At 48.6% G+C, this 18507-nt stretch overlaps 1 protein-coding gene across 1 annotated transcript; it reads left to right on the top strand.

The window, feature by feature from the left end:
• Positions 1–1389: 1389 nt before the first annotated feature.
• Positions 1390–13193, top strand: CRABP1 (cellular retinoic acid binding protein 1). The gene is made up of 4 exons (XM_082198162.1): positions 1390–1669; positions 3493–3671; positions 6683–6796; positions 12829–13193. Exons 1-4 carry the CDS (start codon positions 1600–1602, stop codon positions 12877–12879), a joined length of 414 nt encoding a protein of 137 aa, XP_082054288.1. The 5' UTR covers positions 1390–1599; the 3' UTR covers positions 12880–13193.
• Positions 13194–18507: the final 5314 nt, after the last annotated feature.

Genomic DNA, 18507 nt, shown 5'->3' with positions numbered 1-18507 from the left:
GAGGGGAGCTGATGGGTCTCAGACCTTCAGTGATGTAAGGGCTTCCTTTGTGTGTGAAGACAGGCTCCAGGGGATTGATGGAAGGAGACCATTGGTGGACCCAATGGTCAAGCAGGCGGTTTCTGCCCATGCTGTAGAAGGAAGAGAGGGGCAGAAGGAAAACTTTGATCCTAAACCTCTGCTGCCTTGCAGCTATACTCATTCATGAGAAAAGGCTTTGGGAGTAAACCCAAGGAAAAATCTGCACCTGCTGCTTGGCAGGAGATCTTCAGGAGAAGAAAAGCCTAAGGAGTAAACCCTGTGAAATCTGGAGTGGAGTCCCTAAGAGGGTTGGATGGCGCCTTGTCTGCCTCCTTCCAGGAACTCCTGCAGCCAAGCGGGTGCCCAACATCTTGCTCTGCTTTTCTTTCGACAGGGAGGCTGGCGGGAGGGTCTGGTGGCCTGGGGAGGTCACTCTGGTGCTGCACATGCTCAGTTGGCGTAGCGTGGGTTGTCAGCACCCGGGGCAAGGCAAATAATTTGCGCCCCCTAACCCGTGGATTTTAGCAGGGGGCAGAGAGCTGCGAGTGCGAGCACGCCCCCCCCCCATGTTGCGCCCGCTGCGGCCGGCCCCCCCTGCACCCCCCACGCTACGCCACTGCACACGCTGCAAAAACAACAGCAAAAACAGTGCCGGAGGCAGCACTTACGAGGTTGTTTCATTAGTACTGGTGTTGTGTATTTGTCATGGCCTTTGGCTAGAACAATAAGCTGATAGTGTAGGTTTGGCAATCCACCCCTCTAGCCTTCTATGGGAAGAGCCCTGCTGGGTCCGAGCGGGCCAAGGAGCAGGACCCGAGCGAAGGGGCAGCAGCAGCTCCACAGTCGCCATTCATAGCACCTGATCCTCGGAAGTATACGCTGCCCTTACTTTTATTTTATTTATATACCGCCCTTCATCACAAGATCTCAGGGCGCTTCACAGAATAAAATACAAGGTTAAAACGAAGTTCGTGGCATCTCTCGGCATCCATGGTCCAGTCCTTGGGGAGGGGGAGGGCAGACGCCCACCTCTCCTGCCCCTCCTGGATAGTGGCTTCCCCTCGGCTCCCGAACCTCCCTGCCTCGGTCTCCCAGCTGCAAAGGAAGCCACGATTGGCGGGGGGGGGGGCGGGTGCTGGAGAGGAGCGAGCGACTCTCCTTTCGGGAAACCCTCAGGCGGCAGCTCCCGCGCCCAGGCTGGCTGCCCGAATGGCGAGGGGCAAGGGATGATGGATGGGGTGGGTGCTTCTGGGAACGGAGGAGGAAGGCTGCGGGTGGGTAGGTGGGTGATGGATGGGGGGGGTGAGGGGAGAGAAGAGGCAGATGGATGGGTGGACGGGAGGCTCCCTGGGGGAGAGCGGGGGGGGGTGGGCAGAGCGGAGAGGCGGGGAAAGCGCAGAGACACTTGGCCACCTCGCAAGGTGCCTGCACAGAGGAGGGAGAGAGGCAGAGAGAGAGGGAGACACTCAGACAGAGAGAGACAGAGAGAAGCGCCCGACGCTGCCTGCCTGCCTGCCTCGCTCGCCTGCCCTTCCCCTCCTTCGTCGTCGGGTCTCCGGGGCAGCTTCTTCCCCAGCGATGCCCAACTTCTCCGGCACTTGGAAGATGAAGAACAGCGAGAATTTCGACGAGCTCCTCAAAGTCTTGGGTGAGCAAGGAAGGGCAGCCTTGGCCGCTGCGCCCGGCGCTCCGGCAGCACTTGGAGGGGCCGGGGGGCCGGGAGAGGCTTGGCCCGGGGACTCCAGGGGGCGGAGGGGCTCACCCATTCCCCCCACCCCAAAACACCGCCCCCAGGTCACCGGCCAGGCGGACCCTCGTGCACACGTTTACACGGGAGTCAGCGGCGCAGTGGAGAGCGGGACGCAACTGGAGCGCGCGCCAGATTGCGGCCGAATCCTCCCGTTTCCTCGGGCGTCCCTCCTCGTGGCCGCCGGGTTCCGGGTCTCCCCGCGTCCGGGAGCGCGGCATCGGATCCGGACTATCTCGCTCCCCGGTCGGGGAGAGTAGCTGCCACGCCCCGTGGGGCTTTACTCCCAGGTAGAAGGTGAACGCGGTGGGTTGAGGCGAGTTTACTCAGAAGGATCGCCGCTGTGCTCACCGGGGCTTACTCTCAAGTAAATGAGCGCGGGGAGGGGCTCAGGGGGGAAATCAGCGCGGGGGGGGGATTCTCTCTCCCTCTCTCTCTTTGGGGATCGTTTTAGAAAGGGGGGGGGCAGGCCGAGCCTGTGTTCCTGCAACGTTTACATGAACACGTTGAGACTTACTCCTGCGAATGGGCGGATCTGACAATTTTTGTTTCTGTCGGTTTTTCCACTCTTAACTTCACATTTCCACGTTTTTTTTAAAAAAAGTCATCTTGAAAATTCATCCCTTTTTACTGTGACTTTCTCCTAGTATACTCATGACTCTATGCTATTCTTGCAAAGCAATTTCCCTTAATACAATGCCTTTTTGTATATTAGATACCTGAATACATGCCTTTTTTACACACACTGGACTCTGGGATCCACGTCTTTAGGTTCAAATCCCCAGTCCAGAGAACCACAGTGCAGATTCCCAAGGATTGCTTGTGTTGTGGTTCTTGTATTGTTTCAGAAAATGGGAATTAAGGCGGTTGGCCTTAACAGGTGGACTGAATTACATGTCTGCCCCATCCCCACTTTCCCCAACCCCCATGTCCACAGCCTCTGCTCGCAAGCCATTGGGGAAGGGCCCTAGTTAAGCCTTAAAGTACCTGCAGGCTCAGTCCCCAGCATCACCAGAGAGGGCGGCCAGAGACTTCCTGCCTGGAACCCCAGAGAGCTGCTGCCAGTCAATGCATGCAGTACTGAGCAAGATGAACCAGGGGTCTGACAGGGTCGGAAGCAGCGGTGCTCCTGGGTGCCAGCTGCTGGAAACCACAGGGGAGGAGAGAGCACTCTTGTGGGTTTCCCCCAGAGAGGCATCCGGCTGGCCTCTGTGCAGGGTTGGAAGGAACAGCCAAGGGTCATCTAGTCCAACCCCCTTCAATGCAGGAATCATAACTAAAGAATTCCTAGCAGATGCCCCACCCCCTGTTTGAAAACCTCCAAGGAAGGAGAGCCCCCCACTTTCCCAGGGAGTCCATTCCATTGTCAAACAGCTTTTATTGTCAGAAAGTTCTTTCTGATGTTCAGTTGGGATCTCCTTCCTTGTCATTTGAATCCATTGGTTTGGGTCCTCCCCTCCAGAGCAGGAGAAAACAAGCTTGCTCCTTCTTCTGTGTGACAGGACTTCAGATATTTGAGGCTGGCTATCCTGTCACTTCTCAGTCTCCTCTCCTCTCCTCTCCTCTCCAACTCCCTCGACCATTCCTCATAAGGCCTGGTGTCAAGACCCTTAGTCATCTGGGTCGCCCTCCTGACCCAGCAGCTCTTCGTGGTTGTCTTATGTCCTTTCGGCAGTTAACTTTGTGTTCAGCATCATGGTTCCTCCTCCTTGGTTTTTGCCCAGGGGTCAACGCCATGCTCAGGAAAGTAGCCGTAGCTGCTGCCTCGAAACCACATGTGGAGATCCGCCAGGAGGGGGACCAGTTCTACATTAAGACCTCCACCACCGTCCGCACCACCGAGATCAACTTCAAAGTTGGCGAGAGCTTCGAGGAAGAAACCGTGGATGGGAGGAAGTGTCGGGTAATAAATAACCGCTGTGTGTTACTGCCTTATTCATTTAAGGATTTTGTACTCTGTTTCCCCACTCTATCAATTTATTTCACTATAAAAGTATTCCTATACCACCATCTCATAAAACTTCAGGGCAGTGTGCAACAATCAAAAACACTATTAAAAACACAAATGATTATTCAATGGTTGATTTAGCAGCAGCCTAGGACTCAAAGCGGCTTGCAGGTAAGAAAAAAAACATGCAAAGCGCACCATTTAAAACAGGTTAAAACGTCAGAGAATAGACATGCTGAAACAATAGTCACAGGGCAAAACCACCTGAAATTGAGCCATTTCCACCTGACCAGAGCTGGCCCACCCCTGAGGTGGGTGTGAAGCTCCTCCGTCAGGCAGAGGAGCCCAACCCCTGGGTGTTGATGCTCATCTCCCCTCCCCTGGGGCAGAGAAGGCAAGCGGCAGTGCCTTGCAGAACAGACTGGCAAGGGTGGGTGTGTTCTGGTGACAACAAAAGTGGGGGTGGGGGGGCACGGGGGCACATTCCCCTTTCGCCTCAGGTGGCCAAACAGGATGGGCCAGCCCTCCTCTGAACATCTGGAACTCAGCAGGGACAATGCCTTCCTGATTTGTAACAGGAGGCAGTTCCACAGAGTTGGGCCCACTGCCCAGAAGGCAGGATACTCTGCTATTCATTTATTCGCTATCACATTCTTATCCCACCTTACCTCCAATGACCTCAAGGTGGTATACGTGGCTCTTGCCACTCCCCATTTTGCCCTCACAACAACCCTGTGATGGGGCTGAGCTCCCAGCAGGACACTCAAACAACAATCCCACCTTAGAATTGTAGGGTTGGGAGGTACCCCAAGGTCTATGATTTTATGACTCAAATGTCATGTATTAATGTATAAACAGAGATGCAATTCTGAGCTGGCTTTCAGAGGTGGAAAACAAGCTCTGGCTCTTTCCATCAGGGCTTACTCTGAGTTGTGGGGTGCTGACGTGATTTTCTGGGCCTAATGCATTAATCGTGTTCCCAGCAGACTAGTAGAGACTGTTCACTGCCTCTTTGCTAACCAACCTCACAGGGTTATTGTGGGGGTCAAATGAAGAGGGGGGGGGGGAACCAAGCACACCACCTGGGAGGAAAGATGACATATATGCAAAGCTGAGAGGCGTCTTGTCATGTGGGCAGTCCAGGACCTCCAGACCCCCTGCCCAGGCTTGCACCCCACCTTCAGTGCTGCTAAGGCAGTGATTTGACCTCACCCTCGGAGATGCCCTCCTTTGCCTCTTGTGACAGACCGATGCCAACAAGAGTTGGCATGCAGTCCAACACTATGCTGCCCAAATCAATCAACATCATCATGGGGGGAGGACTAGATGACCCTTGGGGTCCCTTCCAACCCTAATCCAGGGGTTCCTTGCTCTTGCCATCAGCCACATAAGATGGGTCCTTTAGAGAGTTGGGACAGATTTCTGGGAGATCATCCTGATTCCAGGGGCAATTAAGGACCATAAAGGCATTGCTGATTGGGATCTCTCCAGTCCAGAGCATTTCTTATTCCAGAAAAGTATTACATCCTCAGGCTGCTACATTTTGATGTGCCGGGATGTGTTTTATCTGTTTGTCACTCAGGGGTGCCAACTTGAATAAAATATTGTGGGGACCAGGTAAGGTCCACCCCACATAATGGATGGCATGAGACAGCACTTGAATGGCAATGAACGTCAGCTTTGAGGGGGCCCAGCCCGCTCAAATATTTTGTTGGGGGAGGCAAGTCCCCACAGCCCCACTTTCTCTTTTGTGTTGCGGGGGGGGAGGGGGGGAGAACATCCTATTATCTTTTATAGCCTTGAATTGATGAGCCTGGATCACACCGCCCTGCATTTTGTTCTAGTTTCCTCAGCAGCAAAGTGTCCCATGAATATTAGGACAAAGGCATTGCTACCCCCAGGCCCCCCCCGCCTCGCCCCTCCCATTGTTGTCTCTTGTTTGTTAATCAGAAATTCCTTTCCTTCTGGTGTTAGCCTTTCGTGGAGTCAAGTTGAGAGGTACAAAATAGTGACAATAATAGCCGTTAGGGAGAGTGGATGGCTCCTCATGGATCCTGACATACAAGAGGCCATTTGCTACCATTTCTCTGCTTCGGCAGAAATTTTGCCTGGTTTTTGGGACTGTTTATCCAGCCCTCTGCACCCACCACTTTGAATTGCTGGCTGTCTAGTGGTTTGAGTGGCGTGAGGTGACTGGTGGGCTTTAGGGCAGGGAAAGACAACCTCCAGGCTGCTGCACTTGGGGGCTTCCTAGCTGACCCCCAAGCCTCTTCTTCTGGGCTCTGCCCCTCCTCAATTTCCACCTTGGTTGGGGTGTATATGTGTGTGAATAGTTTTGGAAGGCTGATTAGAACCCTACCCTGGCAAGCAGGTGGGTAGAGGGGTCCAATCCAGTTTGGTCCCATGCACCTACCAATTGCACTACCAAAGGAAAAAATAGTTAAATGGATCAGGAGCGCCCTCTGTGACCAATCTGCTGCACTGCTTGGGAAGGGAAGTCCTGGCAAGTGAAGCCTTTTCCTTGCTCTGTTCACTCTCACCTGCATGCATAGCACAGGTGATCCTTAGCAAGGAGGAGGAACAGCTCTAGGATATGGGCAGTGGGTCCCTTGCTCTGGTGTGGGCCTGGCCAGGTGACCTTCACACCTGCAAACATATCAGACCAAACCAAAGCCCACCCCAAATCTGTTTCATTCAGCTGGTAGTGGCGCCTCTGTCACTCTCTGACTGAGCAGATGGAAGCCCGCAGAACTGTTTTGGCATCACAAATGAGCAACTACGAAATGGATGACATCCAGTTTCCGTGAGGGAAGGTAGCATTGAGACTTTGATGGGGGCAAGATGAAGATTGAGAAGACAATGCTGTTTAATCTGGATTCCTTAGGCTTGTCATGAAATAATGCAGCTAATCCCCCCCGCCGGATGTGCATATTGTGTGTGTGTGGGGGGGTACTCTTTGCTTGCAGAGTTTAGCCACTTGGGAGACTGAAAACAAGATCTATTGCAAACAAACTCTTCTGGAGGGAGAAGGCCCCAAAACATACTGGACGAGAGAACTGGCTGGAGAGGAGCTGATTTTGGTAAGAAATTTTAATTTTACAGGGTTGGGTCTCGATGGTAAGGGTGGGCTTTCCTGGTACATAGAGAAGCCCCCTTTCCCCTGTTGTATTCATGCACTGATGGGCAATGTGTGACCCTCCAGATGCTGGTGGACCCCAATTCCCATCAGCCCCAGCCAGCATGACTAATGGTCAGGGGTAATGGAAGTTGGATTCCAACAAAATTGAAAGGGCATCATAATGTCTTGGAGCAATACTGCATTTTTTGGGGGGGGGCAATTAACATGAAAGTCTTTTGCCAAGGGACCCACCAAACCCAGGGTCAGCCCAGTAGGGAATGGCGGGAGTCCCGCTCCCCTCACCTACAGAATACCCTTTGTTGTAAAAAAAACCAGACCCAGAACCCTCTGCATTAGAAGTGGCTCTATCATGTCTCTCAAGATCTTCAGTCCTAACCTCCACTTTACTTATTTACTTAAAATATTTACAAGCCTCACTTTCATAAAAAAAATATAACAAGGCAGAGTACAGCATTCAGACACAATACAACAGCCATAAAAAATCAGAAATACAGCAAGGGGGGGGAGGTTGGTTAAAAAGTTAGATTGCAAAAAAAAAAAAAATTAAAAAATTGCACAGTTGTTGATAAAAGATTCCAAAATGAAAAGCAGGACTGACTCCTGCTGGGCGACTTCTGGCAGGGAGTTTCACAGGACAGACAAAGTTTGGTCTTTGGTAAAAGCCAAAGGAACCTCAGCCTACACACACACACACACACACACACACACACCCCACCACAAGTGCTGCATCAGAAAAATGCTGTGGTTGAGGAGGAGCAAAAGGACTCAGGCGAACCTCCAAGGTCCTTAGAAGCTCTGCTCTTGCAACTTCTGTGTCAGCCATAGAAATCTAAAACCTTTGGGAGAGGGAGTTTTTGCGGATTTTTATTTATTTATTTCATAAAAGTTATATGCCACTTGACTGAAAAGAAAAACACCCTTAAAACAATCTACACTAAAAACAAGAGCAATTTACAACAATAAAACATACAAAAAGTTTTAATATGAAAACATTAAAATTCACACCAGCATTTCTAAGCACCTAAACAAGCATCAGCAGGCAAGTGCCAAAAAGAATACAGTGAAGGTGCCTGCCTAAAATCAATAGGCAGGGAGTTCCAATGTGTAGGCGCTGCCACAATAAAAGATTTGCAGGAACAGGTATTATGTGTCACCTGCAGGAATGCTAATGCCACTGACTGAAGCAGCTGAGTGGGCAAATGTGGGGGCAAGGCCACCTTGTAGGTAAATCGGTCTCAAGTAGCACAGATTTTGGAACATTCTCCCCCCCCCACACACACACACCCTCCAATCTCTACTATGACCCATTTTCACAGGAAAGAAACTACCACAGGCTGCCAGGTATTTGAATATTGAATGTTTCCTTAGATAAATTACAAATAAGTTCTCCTTCCCCACCCACTACACACACCGACTTTTCTTTCCTGATGAAAGCAGCCTGAAGCCAAATTTTGCAGAGTTTGTTCATTTAAAAAAAAATAGTTTTATTAATTTCCAATATGTAACAACCACAAAAAAGAGGTGTGGGGGGAATACAAAAACAAAATCCCAACTCTCCCCACTTCTCCCTTCAGAATGGATCGATTTAGTTAAATTTTGCCAAAGTCCAATCTGTGATTTTGGTAGTTGCTATTCTTCAGGGTTATCAGTAAGGTGTTTTATAAAAGAATGCCAATTGTCTACATAATTTGTATTATTCAGTGCATGTAATCTTTTTGTAAATTTTTCCAATACAGCAATAATGAGAGATACAGAGATGGTTCAATCCTTTCCAATCCTTTCCTCTAGTAGGCGTGCCGCTATTAAAAGAAAAATAATTAGTTCTTCATAACAAAGTTCAGATTGCGCTTTAAAAAATAGTTAACAATCCCAAACTTGAAGTACATTCCACATGTTACAGCTTATTTCTGTAAATCCCCTCTGCCAGGAGGGCTTTCTATGTTCACACATCCACCACATGTGAAGTGTGGTACCTATACTATTGCAGCCTCTCCAGCACAATGGTGGGGTAGTTTTATTAATATAACTACACCGTAATGGTGTAGTAATTTAAATGTATCCAAGTTGAAACTGATTTAGCCCACAAATAATTTTTTTTTTTAAAAAAATAATATTTATTATTTTTCCAACAATTTAAACACAACAAAAAAAGAAAGAAAAAGAAAAAAAAACAATACAATACAAAGACACTACATAACACTAACACATTAAACTAACAAAACAAAACAAAAACCGTTTAAAACACATCAAACAATTTCAATATCTTATCTTTCATTCACTTATTTCAACGACCTCCTCACACCTCCCTTTTTGTATTCCACTTCTGTTAATTGTTTCAGCAATTCCTTTCCATCTTCCTCTGTTTTCTATCCTATAATTATCTTGACACATTCTAACCTTATTTTTTCCTTTATAATATAATAATAATATTATATTATAATATTATAATATTTCTACTAAAGCCATATAACTTCATTCCAACATTTTTCTAACATTCATTAATTTTACAGTATTTCTGTAAATAGTCTTTAAACTTTTTCCAGTCTTCTTTCACCAACTCTTCTCCCTGGTCTCGGATTCTGCCAGCCATTTCTGCCAGTTCCATATAGTCCATCAACTTCATCTGCCATTCTTCCTGGGTGGGTAAATTTTGTGTCTTCCAATACTTCGCAATAAGTACAGTGGTACCTCGCAAGACGAACGCCTCACAAGACAAAAAACTCACAAGACGAAAGGGTTTTTTTTGGTTTTTGAGCTGCTTCGCAAGACGATTTTCCCTATGGGCTTGCTTCGCAAGACGGAAACGTCTTGCAAGTTTGTTTCCTTTTTCTTAACACCATTAATACAGTTGCGACTTGACTTCGAGGAGCAACTCATAGAACGCGGTGTGGTAGCCTCTTTTGAGGTTTTTAAAGACTTTGGTGATTTTTGAAGCTTTTCCAAAACTTTCCCGACACCGTGCTTCGCAGGACGACAAAAATCGCAAGACGACAAAACTCGCGGAATGAATTAATTTCGTCTTGCGAGGCACCACTGTATTCTTGCTGCTGTTGTTGCATACATAAAAAAAGTTCTATCCTTCTTTGGCACCATTTGGCTGACCATGCCCAGGAGAAAGGCCTCTAGTTTCTTCAGGAAGGTATATTTGAATACCTTTTTCATTTCGTTATAAATCATCTCCCAGAATGTCTTAATCCTTGGGCATGTCCACCAAAGGTGAAAGAATGTACCTTCATGATTTAGCCCACAAATTATACCAACCCACCTCTGCAATCTCTATCCCTGGATCAGATTCCCTTTGTTGTTTCACGGAGCTGCATCCTCCAATTGCTAACTCATTAATTATTTCATAGAGTATACATACATACATACATACATACATACATACATATATAAAATAAAAAAATTCAAAGGATGTTAAAGGTCTTGTGGCATGCGCTTTAATTTTGGTTTGATATGAAATACTTTATTCATTGACCATAAAGCTGTTCCCATTTTTCTCGTTGTTTGTTAGCTGAAGCATTTTCAAATAAATAAATTAGTAAATAAAGGTCTTTCTCTCTCCATTTCTGAATAACAGTCTTTTCCTGTTGTATCAAAATTGGGTGCAGTACAAAAGGTATCAATGGAGAGACTGAGGGAGTTAATGAAGGTGCCCACATCTTCTTGCTTTCAGAGCTGACTTTGTGCATGGATTTATTAGAGAATCAAAAATGTTTTTATTATGTATTAAACACGGTAGACTCAGTACTCTATATATTTCTATCAAACTCCATTTGCTGCCATAGTTTCTCATTTGTGTTGTGTACTATTCCAATTGCATTTTGAATATGACATTTTTATAAATGAGGTAGAGCACGCTTCCTACCCCCAGCCCAGACTGCAGATAGAGCACAGCTAATTGTAATCTGGGTCTTTTACCCTGGTGTACAAAGTTTACTATCATCTTTTGCCTTTTAAAAAAATTCTCAGTTGAAATACAGATGGGTATAGTCTGAAACAAAAAGAAAAATTTTGGTAGAACCATCATTTTCACTGAGGACCCTCTTCTCATCCTTTACTTTCCTGATGAAAGCAGCCTGAAGACAAATTTTGCATAGTTCACAGATCACACCAAGGGGGAAGAAAGGTATCTCCAAATCAATTATCATCCAAATCCAGAGGCTTTTGAGCAGTTTGAAAGAAAGATTCATAAGCCCCCTCCTGTCTCTCTCCCTGAGGGGGAAAAAACCATGCCTCAGCTGATTAAAGCCAGTGGGCTGTGGGGCACGGATGAATGAGTGAACATTTTTATAAATGGCATTGCAGAATTGTGAAATTGAACGCGGCTGGTGAGAAGGTTCAACACACAGTTTAGAAGCTTTGATCTCCAGTGGCTGTGACTTTTCAGACTTTGTCTCAGCTGAGCCCAACCCTAATCCCTTGAACATTTCCACACCCACCCACCCACAACAATCTTAAGGGTGATATAAAAAGCAGAAGTAGCCATGCTGGCAAATTGAAAAATCCATATTCAGGCAACACGTTATCCCAGATCCACATCAATGCAATACCTTTATTAGGTCACTCAAAACATTACAAAATAGGGTGTCGGCTTCGGGGTCCCTGAGAACTCTTCTTGATGTAGCAGCCATGGAGTGTGCTGGCATCTAGCCAATCTTAAGAACTTCCGATGGTCGTTTTCCAGGCACCTGACTTCAGTGGGTCCTTGTCAGGGGCTGAGTCTTTCATGTGGCAGGTCCTGCCCTGTGGAACTCCTTGCCAAGTGGGAATCTTCCCTGCTTCCTTTTAAAAACTGTGCTCTTCAGAGAGGTCTTGGGGGTTTGCACTTGTTTTTAACAAGTTTGCTAATATGCTGTTGATGCTTTCACTGATATTGTTGTAGTGCTGTGTTTTCACAGCACCATTATTTTTCTATGAAAGACAGAAAGAAATAAAGGGAGGAGGGAGGAGGTTTCAAGTTGCCCTCAAGATGACTGAGAAAAACACACAGTAGTAGCTGGTCCATGCCTGAAAATTCCCAACCTAGCCATCTTCATTAATTGCAATTGGTCTACTCTGAGTAAAATTTAAGTTGAATACTGCCCATTAAACCCAGGTGTTAGTCAGATCTCTCTAAGAGGTCCTAATTCTATGGGTTAGCTCAGTATTAACATGGGTGTAGCATTTAGTGACGCAGGTGGCGCTGTGGTCTAAACCACTGAGCCTCTCGGGCTTGCTGATCAGAAGATCGGCGGTTCGAATGAGTGCCGCAACCCCAGAGTCGTTCGCAACTAGACTTAACTGTCAGGGGTCCTTTACCTTTACCTAGCATTTGGTGAAAAGTGCTTGTGTTTTTCTAATGGGGAGCAGACAATGATGCTGCTATCATTCCTTGCCCTTTCTGAGCAGACCCCCCTTTTCCTCATCGCTCTTGCCTATCCTTGTGGCCCAGTCCCTCTGGGCCCAATCCAGGTCACTACCCAAAGCAAGAGAGCAACACCCTGCCACTTCCTAGGCCTGGAAACGATGCCTTATGAGGAACGGCTAAGGGAGCTGGGCATGTTTAGCCTGGAGAAGAGGAGGTTAGGGGGTGATATGATAGCCATGTTCAAATATATAAAAGGATGTCACATAGAGGAGGGAGAAAGGTTGTTTTCTGCTGCTCCAGAGAAGCGGACACGGAGCAATGGATCCAAACTACAAGAAAGAAGATTCCACCTAAACATTAGGAAGAACTTCCTGACAGTAAGAGCTGTTTGACAGTGGAATTTGCTGCCAAGGAGTGTGGTGGAGTCTCCTACTTTGGAGGTCTTTAAGCAGAGGCTTGACAACCATATGTCAGGAGTGCCTTGGCAGGGGGTTGGACTCGATGGCCCTTGTGGTCTCTTCCAACTCTATGATTCTATGATTCTATGATAACAGAGGAAGTCTTGCACCCTTTCTGCTGTCTGATTTGCTTGCTTTTGTGTCTCTTTTTCTGTTCCCCTCCAGACTTTTGGTGCAGATGATGTCGTATGCACAAGAATTTACGTAAGAGAGTGAAAAGTACCAGCCACCATCGAGCGGGTGGGGGATGAAGAGATGGATTAACAAGCAGATGTTGTGTGAGAGAAATCCTGTGCAGTAAACATCCCTGTGTGTGGCCTACAGAGCAGCCTCGTACGTGACCATACATGTCATCTTGAATCCCAGTCGACCAGCCCATGCCTTGGGCTTTTCACTCTGATTACAAACCCTAGTCCCATTAGAATTGTGTCTCTCTGTGTGCTCCTCATCTCTTTTCCATTCTTTTACTTTGTGTTTTGTAGTTTACAAATTTGTATGATTTGAGCAGTAATTAAATTTATTGAACATAATGCCCAATGCTTTGAAAGGCTTCCCCTCCTCTTCTTTTCCCTCAGCACAAGGAGCACAGCCTTCCAGCTAGCCAACGGGATGCCGTGGCTGTTGTGGGTGAGGGTGGCCAAAGGCTCAGGCCTCTCTCTCCTTGAGCTGGAGACCCCTCAGACCTGCAGGGCTTCTGAGCAAGAAAATGATCAGTCCTGGGAAGCTCTTAGACTCAGTCAGGCCAATCCTCTCCCTCGGATCAGCATTGCCTACTCCGACTGGCAGCTGCTCGCCAGAGTTTCAGGCTGGCTTTCCCCCAGCCCTGCCTGGAGATGCTGGGGATGAACGTGGGGCCTTCTGCATGCCAAGCAGATGCTCTGCCACTGAGCCAAGGTCTGTCTCTTGTCCGAAGGCTTTCAGTTCCCCCCAGCAATGAAAACTTCCAGAGTGAACTCTGCAGGGCTTTATCAGTAGAGAGGCTGGTGGCCCCTTAGAGCAAAGGGTGCCAATGTGGAAACCTCCAGATGCTGCTGGACTCCTCTTCTTAGGCGATTACTCGTAGCTGAGTAAGATTGCCTTCCATAAACACGGTTTTAACAATGAGTCTGTGACTGTGGAGGCCAATTCTGGACCCACACGTCCTTCCAGTGGGGACTACAACTCCCATCAACCCCAGCCAGCAGGGCCAGGGCTCAGGGATGATGGGAGCTGTAGTGCAGCAACATCTGGATGGCCACAGGCTTCCCATCCCTAGGTTTACCTTGGGCTCCTCCAAACCCTTTGGCAAACACTTCAGGCATGCTTTACCCCAAACAAGAGACCAGAGTAGCTTATCATAGCCCAGCTGGGTCAGATTGAATGTCCCTCTGGTCCAGCATCCTTGACCCAAAGAGTGTCTGCCAGGGAACTGACATCGGAGCTAGAGGCGGAGGGAAGGCTCTCAAATGATGCTGGAGAAGGGCCCAGCAGGGAGAGAGGCAGCTCCACAGATGGGGAAGCAAATCAGCGCAACACCAGGGATATAGAGGGGCAGATGGGGGAATTGGCGAGAGGGCTCCAGGACTCTTCACCGGACACCAGCGGGGAGAGCACGGGTCCTCCGCTACCCACACCCTTCCTGCGCAGAAGACTTCCGCGCAGAGAGAGTAGGAGGAGACTGGGTGTCAAACAACTTTTATGTTGGAAAAGATTTAAGAAACGCCCACTGACGGATTCTGCTAGCGACTGAGGCAGCCACGAAGTGAAGGGCTGCCCAGACTGAAAGGTTTAGCAAGGCAACAAAGCCTGGAGAGGCGGCAACTTACGCACGAGCAACCCATACACATTACAGCACGGGTGTCAAACACAAGACCCGCGAGCCGAATCCGGCCCGCCAGACCTCGTCATGTGGCCCGTGGATGGGGGAGGGAAAGGGGCCCGGGGCGGAGGGACACACAGGGCGGCTGCGCATGCGCGGGAGGCCTTACCTCGCTCTCCGCCCGCCCGCCTGCTCGCCCGCCCCGACATCTGTTGAAAGGAGCGCAGCGCGCGCAGGCGCACCCTCTCGGTGTTTGAGCCCGCCCTCCTGCGCATGCTCGACGAGGGCGGGGGAGAGATAGATAGAAATGGCAGGGGGCGGAGCTTGGGTGTGTGGGTGGGAAATGTTTTCGCACATGGGCAGGGCCGCCTCTGCCCGGCACGGACTTTCTCCCTTCGTGCGCACACGCCTCACGCCCCACCTGCCGCCGACGCTTCTCGGGGAAAGAGGCTCTTTCCCAGAATGCACCGTGTTTGCAGCGCGCCTTCGGGCGCCTGGCGGAAGAGGCTGTTCCCTGCTTTGCTCCCCCTGCCGGCCAGCTGATGTAACTGCAGCCACCTGGTGCCACCTGGAAGGCGCAAGGAATGATTGTGAGAGTCGCCCTTGTGGAATAACTAAGGAAGCGTCTTTCCTGCCCTCAGGAACACAAACGACGGTTTTGAAAGCGTATTCTACATGTACACAGTACACCGGAGAGGTGTTCCCCGCTACCAATGCAATCAGTTATAAACCACAAAGCTAATGATACAACCGGCCCTTTGAGGGTGATCAAACTGCTGATGCGGCCCCCAATGAATTTGAGTTTGACACCCCTGCATTACAGTGTCCAATCAGATTCCTCCTGGAAACCCACAAGCAAGGAAGGCAACATCTCTCATCACCGACTTGAGCCTCCTACGTCCATCATTGACAGACCTACCCTGAAGCGGCCTACCGTGGTGGAGTCTCCTACTTTGGAGGTCTTTAAGCAGAGGCTTGACAACCATATGTCAGGAGTGCTCTGATGGTGTTTCCTGCTTGGCAGGGGGTGGACTCGATGGCCCTTGTGGTCTCTTCCAACTCTATGATTCTAGGATTCTACCCATTTCAGAGGCATCTCTGACAGCAGCCATTGCCCCAACTAATGCTGAGCTAATTGTGCCTTGGATGGAAACAGGGTTGGGAACCTGCAGCCCACCAACACTCACCTTGGGCCTGCAACTGGGGCAGATGGGAGTTGGGAATCCAGCCACGCCTGCTTCCCATCACTGAGGAAGTCTTTCTTTGCACAGTCCACAATTAACTTAAGGAATTTGTTGTCAAAAGGCAGTGCTGGAAACCTGTGGTCCCTACAGACAAGATAATATTTTTCATCCCTGTTGCCTAGAAGATTACAGCTCAGCATTTAGAGTTTGAGAGCATTTAAGGACAAAGCACACGGCTCATGCAGTCACTGCACTTGCCAGGGAGCAGCAGCACACAAGCTTTTTTCTGATAGATCCACTCGCTTTTTTTCCATGGATTACCAACTGCTCAATTGTGCTTAATCTCCACAGCTTAGTTCTTGAAAATAACTAAGACGCAATCCTGAGGAGGTAAACTTTAGTCAGCAGCAGGGGGCTTAACACAACAGACAGCCCTGCCATATGAAAATTAAACAAATCCCTGCATGTAGAAATCTATCCCATGAAGAAGCAGCATCTTATGTGTCATGTCAAGAAGCATCCAAGCATCACTGTCTCTCTCACACGGTCTTTTCTCTGGGAATCTCATTAGTGGCACCATGGCAGAGCATTTGGTCAATTTAACAGCAATGTGAAAATGACTATGCAAATGAGAAATGATGTGAATATCTAGAATCATAACATACTTGTTCCCATCCACTGAAACCTTTGCACCTCTCCATGGATACAAAACATACATTTAATCTGTTATCAGTTTCAAAGCCATCCAAAACGTATGCCTCATGAAACAAAATGAAGGAGAGGGAATGGTTTCCTTGGGTAGTTACCCCACCCAAACCCATTTTGTTAAGTGTATTTTATTACTTTTATACATGTGCTAAACATAATTTAAAATACCAGAAACAAGAGCAGCTTATCTGTCATCTCTTGAAAGAAGGTGTAATAAATAGCAGCTTAAAGTTGGAACCATACGGAGATCCAGTTTATGATGCAGGTTAGAGGCTCTGATCCAGCAGGTCTGGGGAGGCGATTTAGAAACTCACTTTGATGTAGGAGGACAGGGCACAGCCTTCCGCAGACCATGGTGGCCATCTAGTTCAGTACTGTCTGCACTGACTGGCAGCAGCTCTCCAGGATTTCAAGCAGGGTTCTCCCCCAGCCCCCAAGATGGATGCTGGGGGTCCAAACCTGGGACCTTCTGCGTTCAAAGCAGGTGCTCTGCACTGAGTTGTGCCACTTTCCCACTGTGTGAAAATTGCTGCACAGCTCCTCAAGCTGTTTGACATTTTCTCTTGTTAGGGCAAACTGCTGCCTCATCTACTTTTGACCCTGATCCCTTATGCAAGGGGAAGTGCTTCTCCACTAATTCCAAACAATGCTGCATACTAAAACACTCACAATAGGAGCACTGGCCTGTTAAATTAAGTTTGAATTCATTCAGACTATGTTAATTTATGAATACTTCAGAGACAGCAATTATTAGGGTTTCCCCCCATTCTTTTTTGCCCAATGCTTGCTGTTAGGATGCCAGCATAATTAGGGGCTAGAAGCAAGCAGCTAATCTTCAAGCATGCTGGAAAGAGGATTGTTTGATGAAGCGCTGTGTAATCGGGCACAGCTCCTAAAAATGCCTAACACCTAACGAGTTTAAGGACTTAGGATACTCGCTGAAAACCACTGCCTGTAACACCCCAACTGCGAAGCACAATGGGACACAGGAAGATGCTGGCTGAGGCAAAGCAGGCAAGGTTTGGCTAGAGTTGCAGCTCTCAGACTTGAATAACATGCTGACAAAAGGCATCTCTTTTTTAACACACAGCACAGAAACAACACAATAAGCCAGGGGTCCCCAAACTAAGGCCCGCGGGCAGGATAAGGTCCAAGGGGCTCGTTTATCTGGCCCGCAGCGACCCCGGCCACCCGCTCTTACTGGCGCTGCACTGTGCGGCTGCCCACTTCCAGGTCGGAGGAGCACTGGAAATAGCTTGTGCGCATGTGCAAGCGTTTTGCTCACGCGGGTTATTTCTGGTGCACATCCGGGTTGGAGGCCCATGCACATAAGCTATTTCCGGTGCTCCTCCGACCTGGAAGTGCACCAGAAATAGCGTGTGCATATGGGCATGCGCTCCCCCACCCTCCACGCAATTGGCGCTGGAGACACCGGCCTGAGGCGCGGTAAGTTTGCTGACCCCTGCAATAAGCTGCCTTGGAAGAAGGGAGCAACCTCTTCTCCCACATTAAGCAGCCAGACCCTCATCATGCATCAGCTGGGGTGACATTCCAAAAGGCCTGTCAGCTCCCACTTTCCATTCTGGCTGCGATGAAGAGCAGGCATTGAGGAATGTGAGGTCCTTGGTGTATATGGGGGGGGGGGGTGCTGGTTCCTCAGGGAAACCTGTTCAGGGGGTTCCATATTTGAAGGGAGTCATAAGTTTGGAAAGCTGTCTCAAGAGGCTCCTGACTAAGTGACTCCATCTCAGACTTTGCTTTGGGACCAGAGTTCAGAGTCTCTGTGACTTGCAACTTTGCCCTTGCTGAGCCATCCGGCCTTTCCTCCTCCATGTCACAGTCTTGGCTCACAGTTGGTGTCATGACCCAGGTATGTAAAGTGAGAAACACCCATAACATGAAGTGTGAGAGGGAGCAACAACAAAAACAGGGAAAGCAAAATATTGATTATCAAATATTGCATTTTTTAGATTGTGCACAAATGATTTCCCCACCATAAGAGAAGCAGCATCTATAGACAGAGTCTGGCTTAAAACAAATTGGAAACTTACAACTGAGCACAATCCCTCTTGCTCCCTCCTTTCCAGCTGTTGGGGGCCCACTGCTGACAGTCTGAAAATCTGCAATAATGAGCATATCCCAGCCCAGTCATTT

Source organism: Podarcis vaucheri (assembly GCF_965113315.1).
Source record: "Podarcis vaucheri genome assembly, chromosome: 14".
In the NCBI taxonomy this organism is placed as follows: domain Eukaryota; kingdom Metazoa; phylum Chordata; class Lepidosauria; order Squamata; family Lacertidae; genus Podarcis; species Podarcis vaucheri.
The sequence above is the reverse complement of the archived record's forward strand: the minus strand, read 5'-3'. Positions and strand labels throughout refer to the sequence as shown.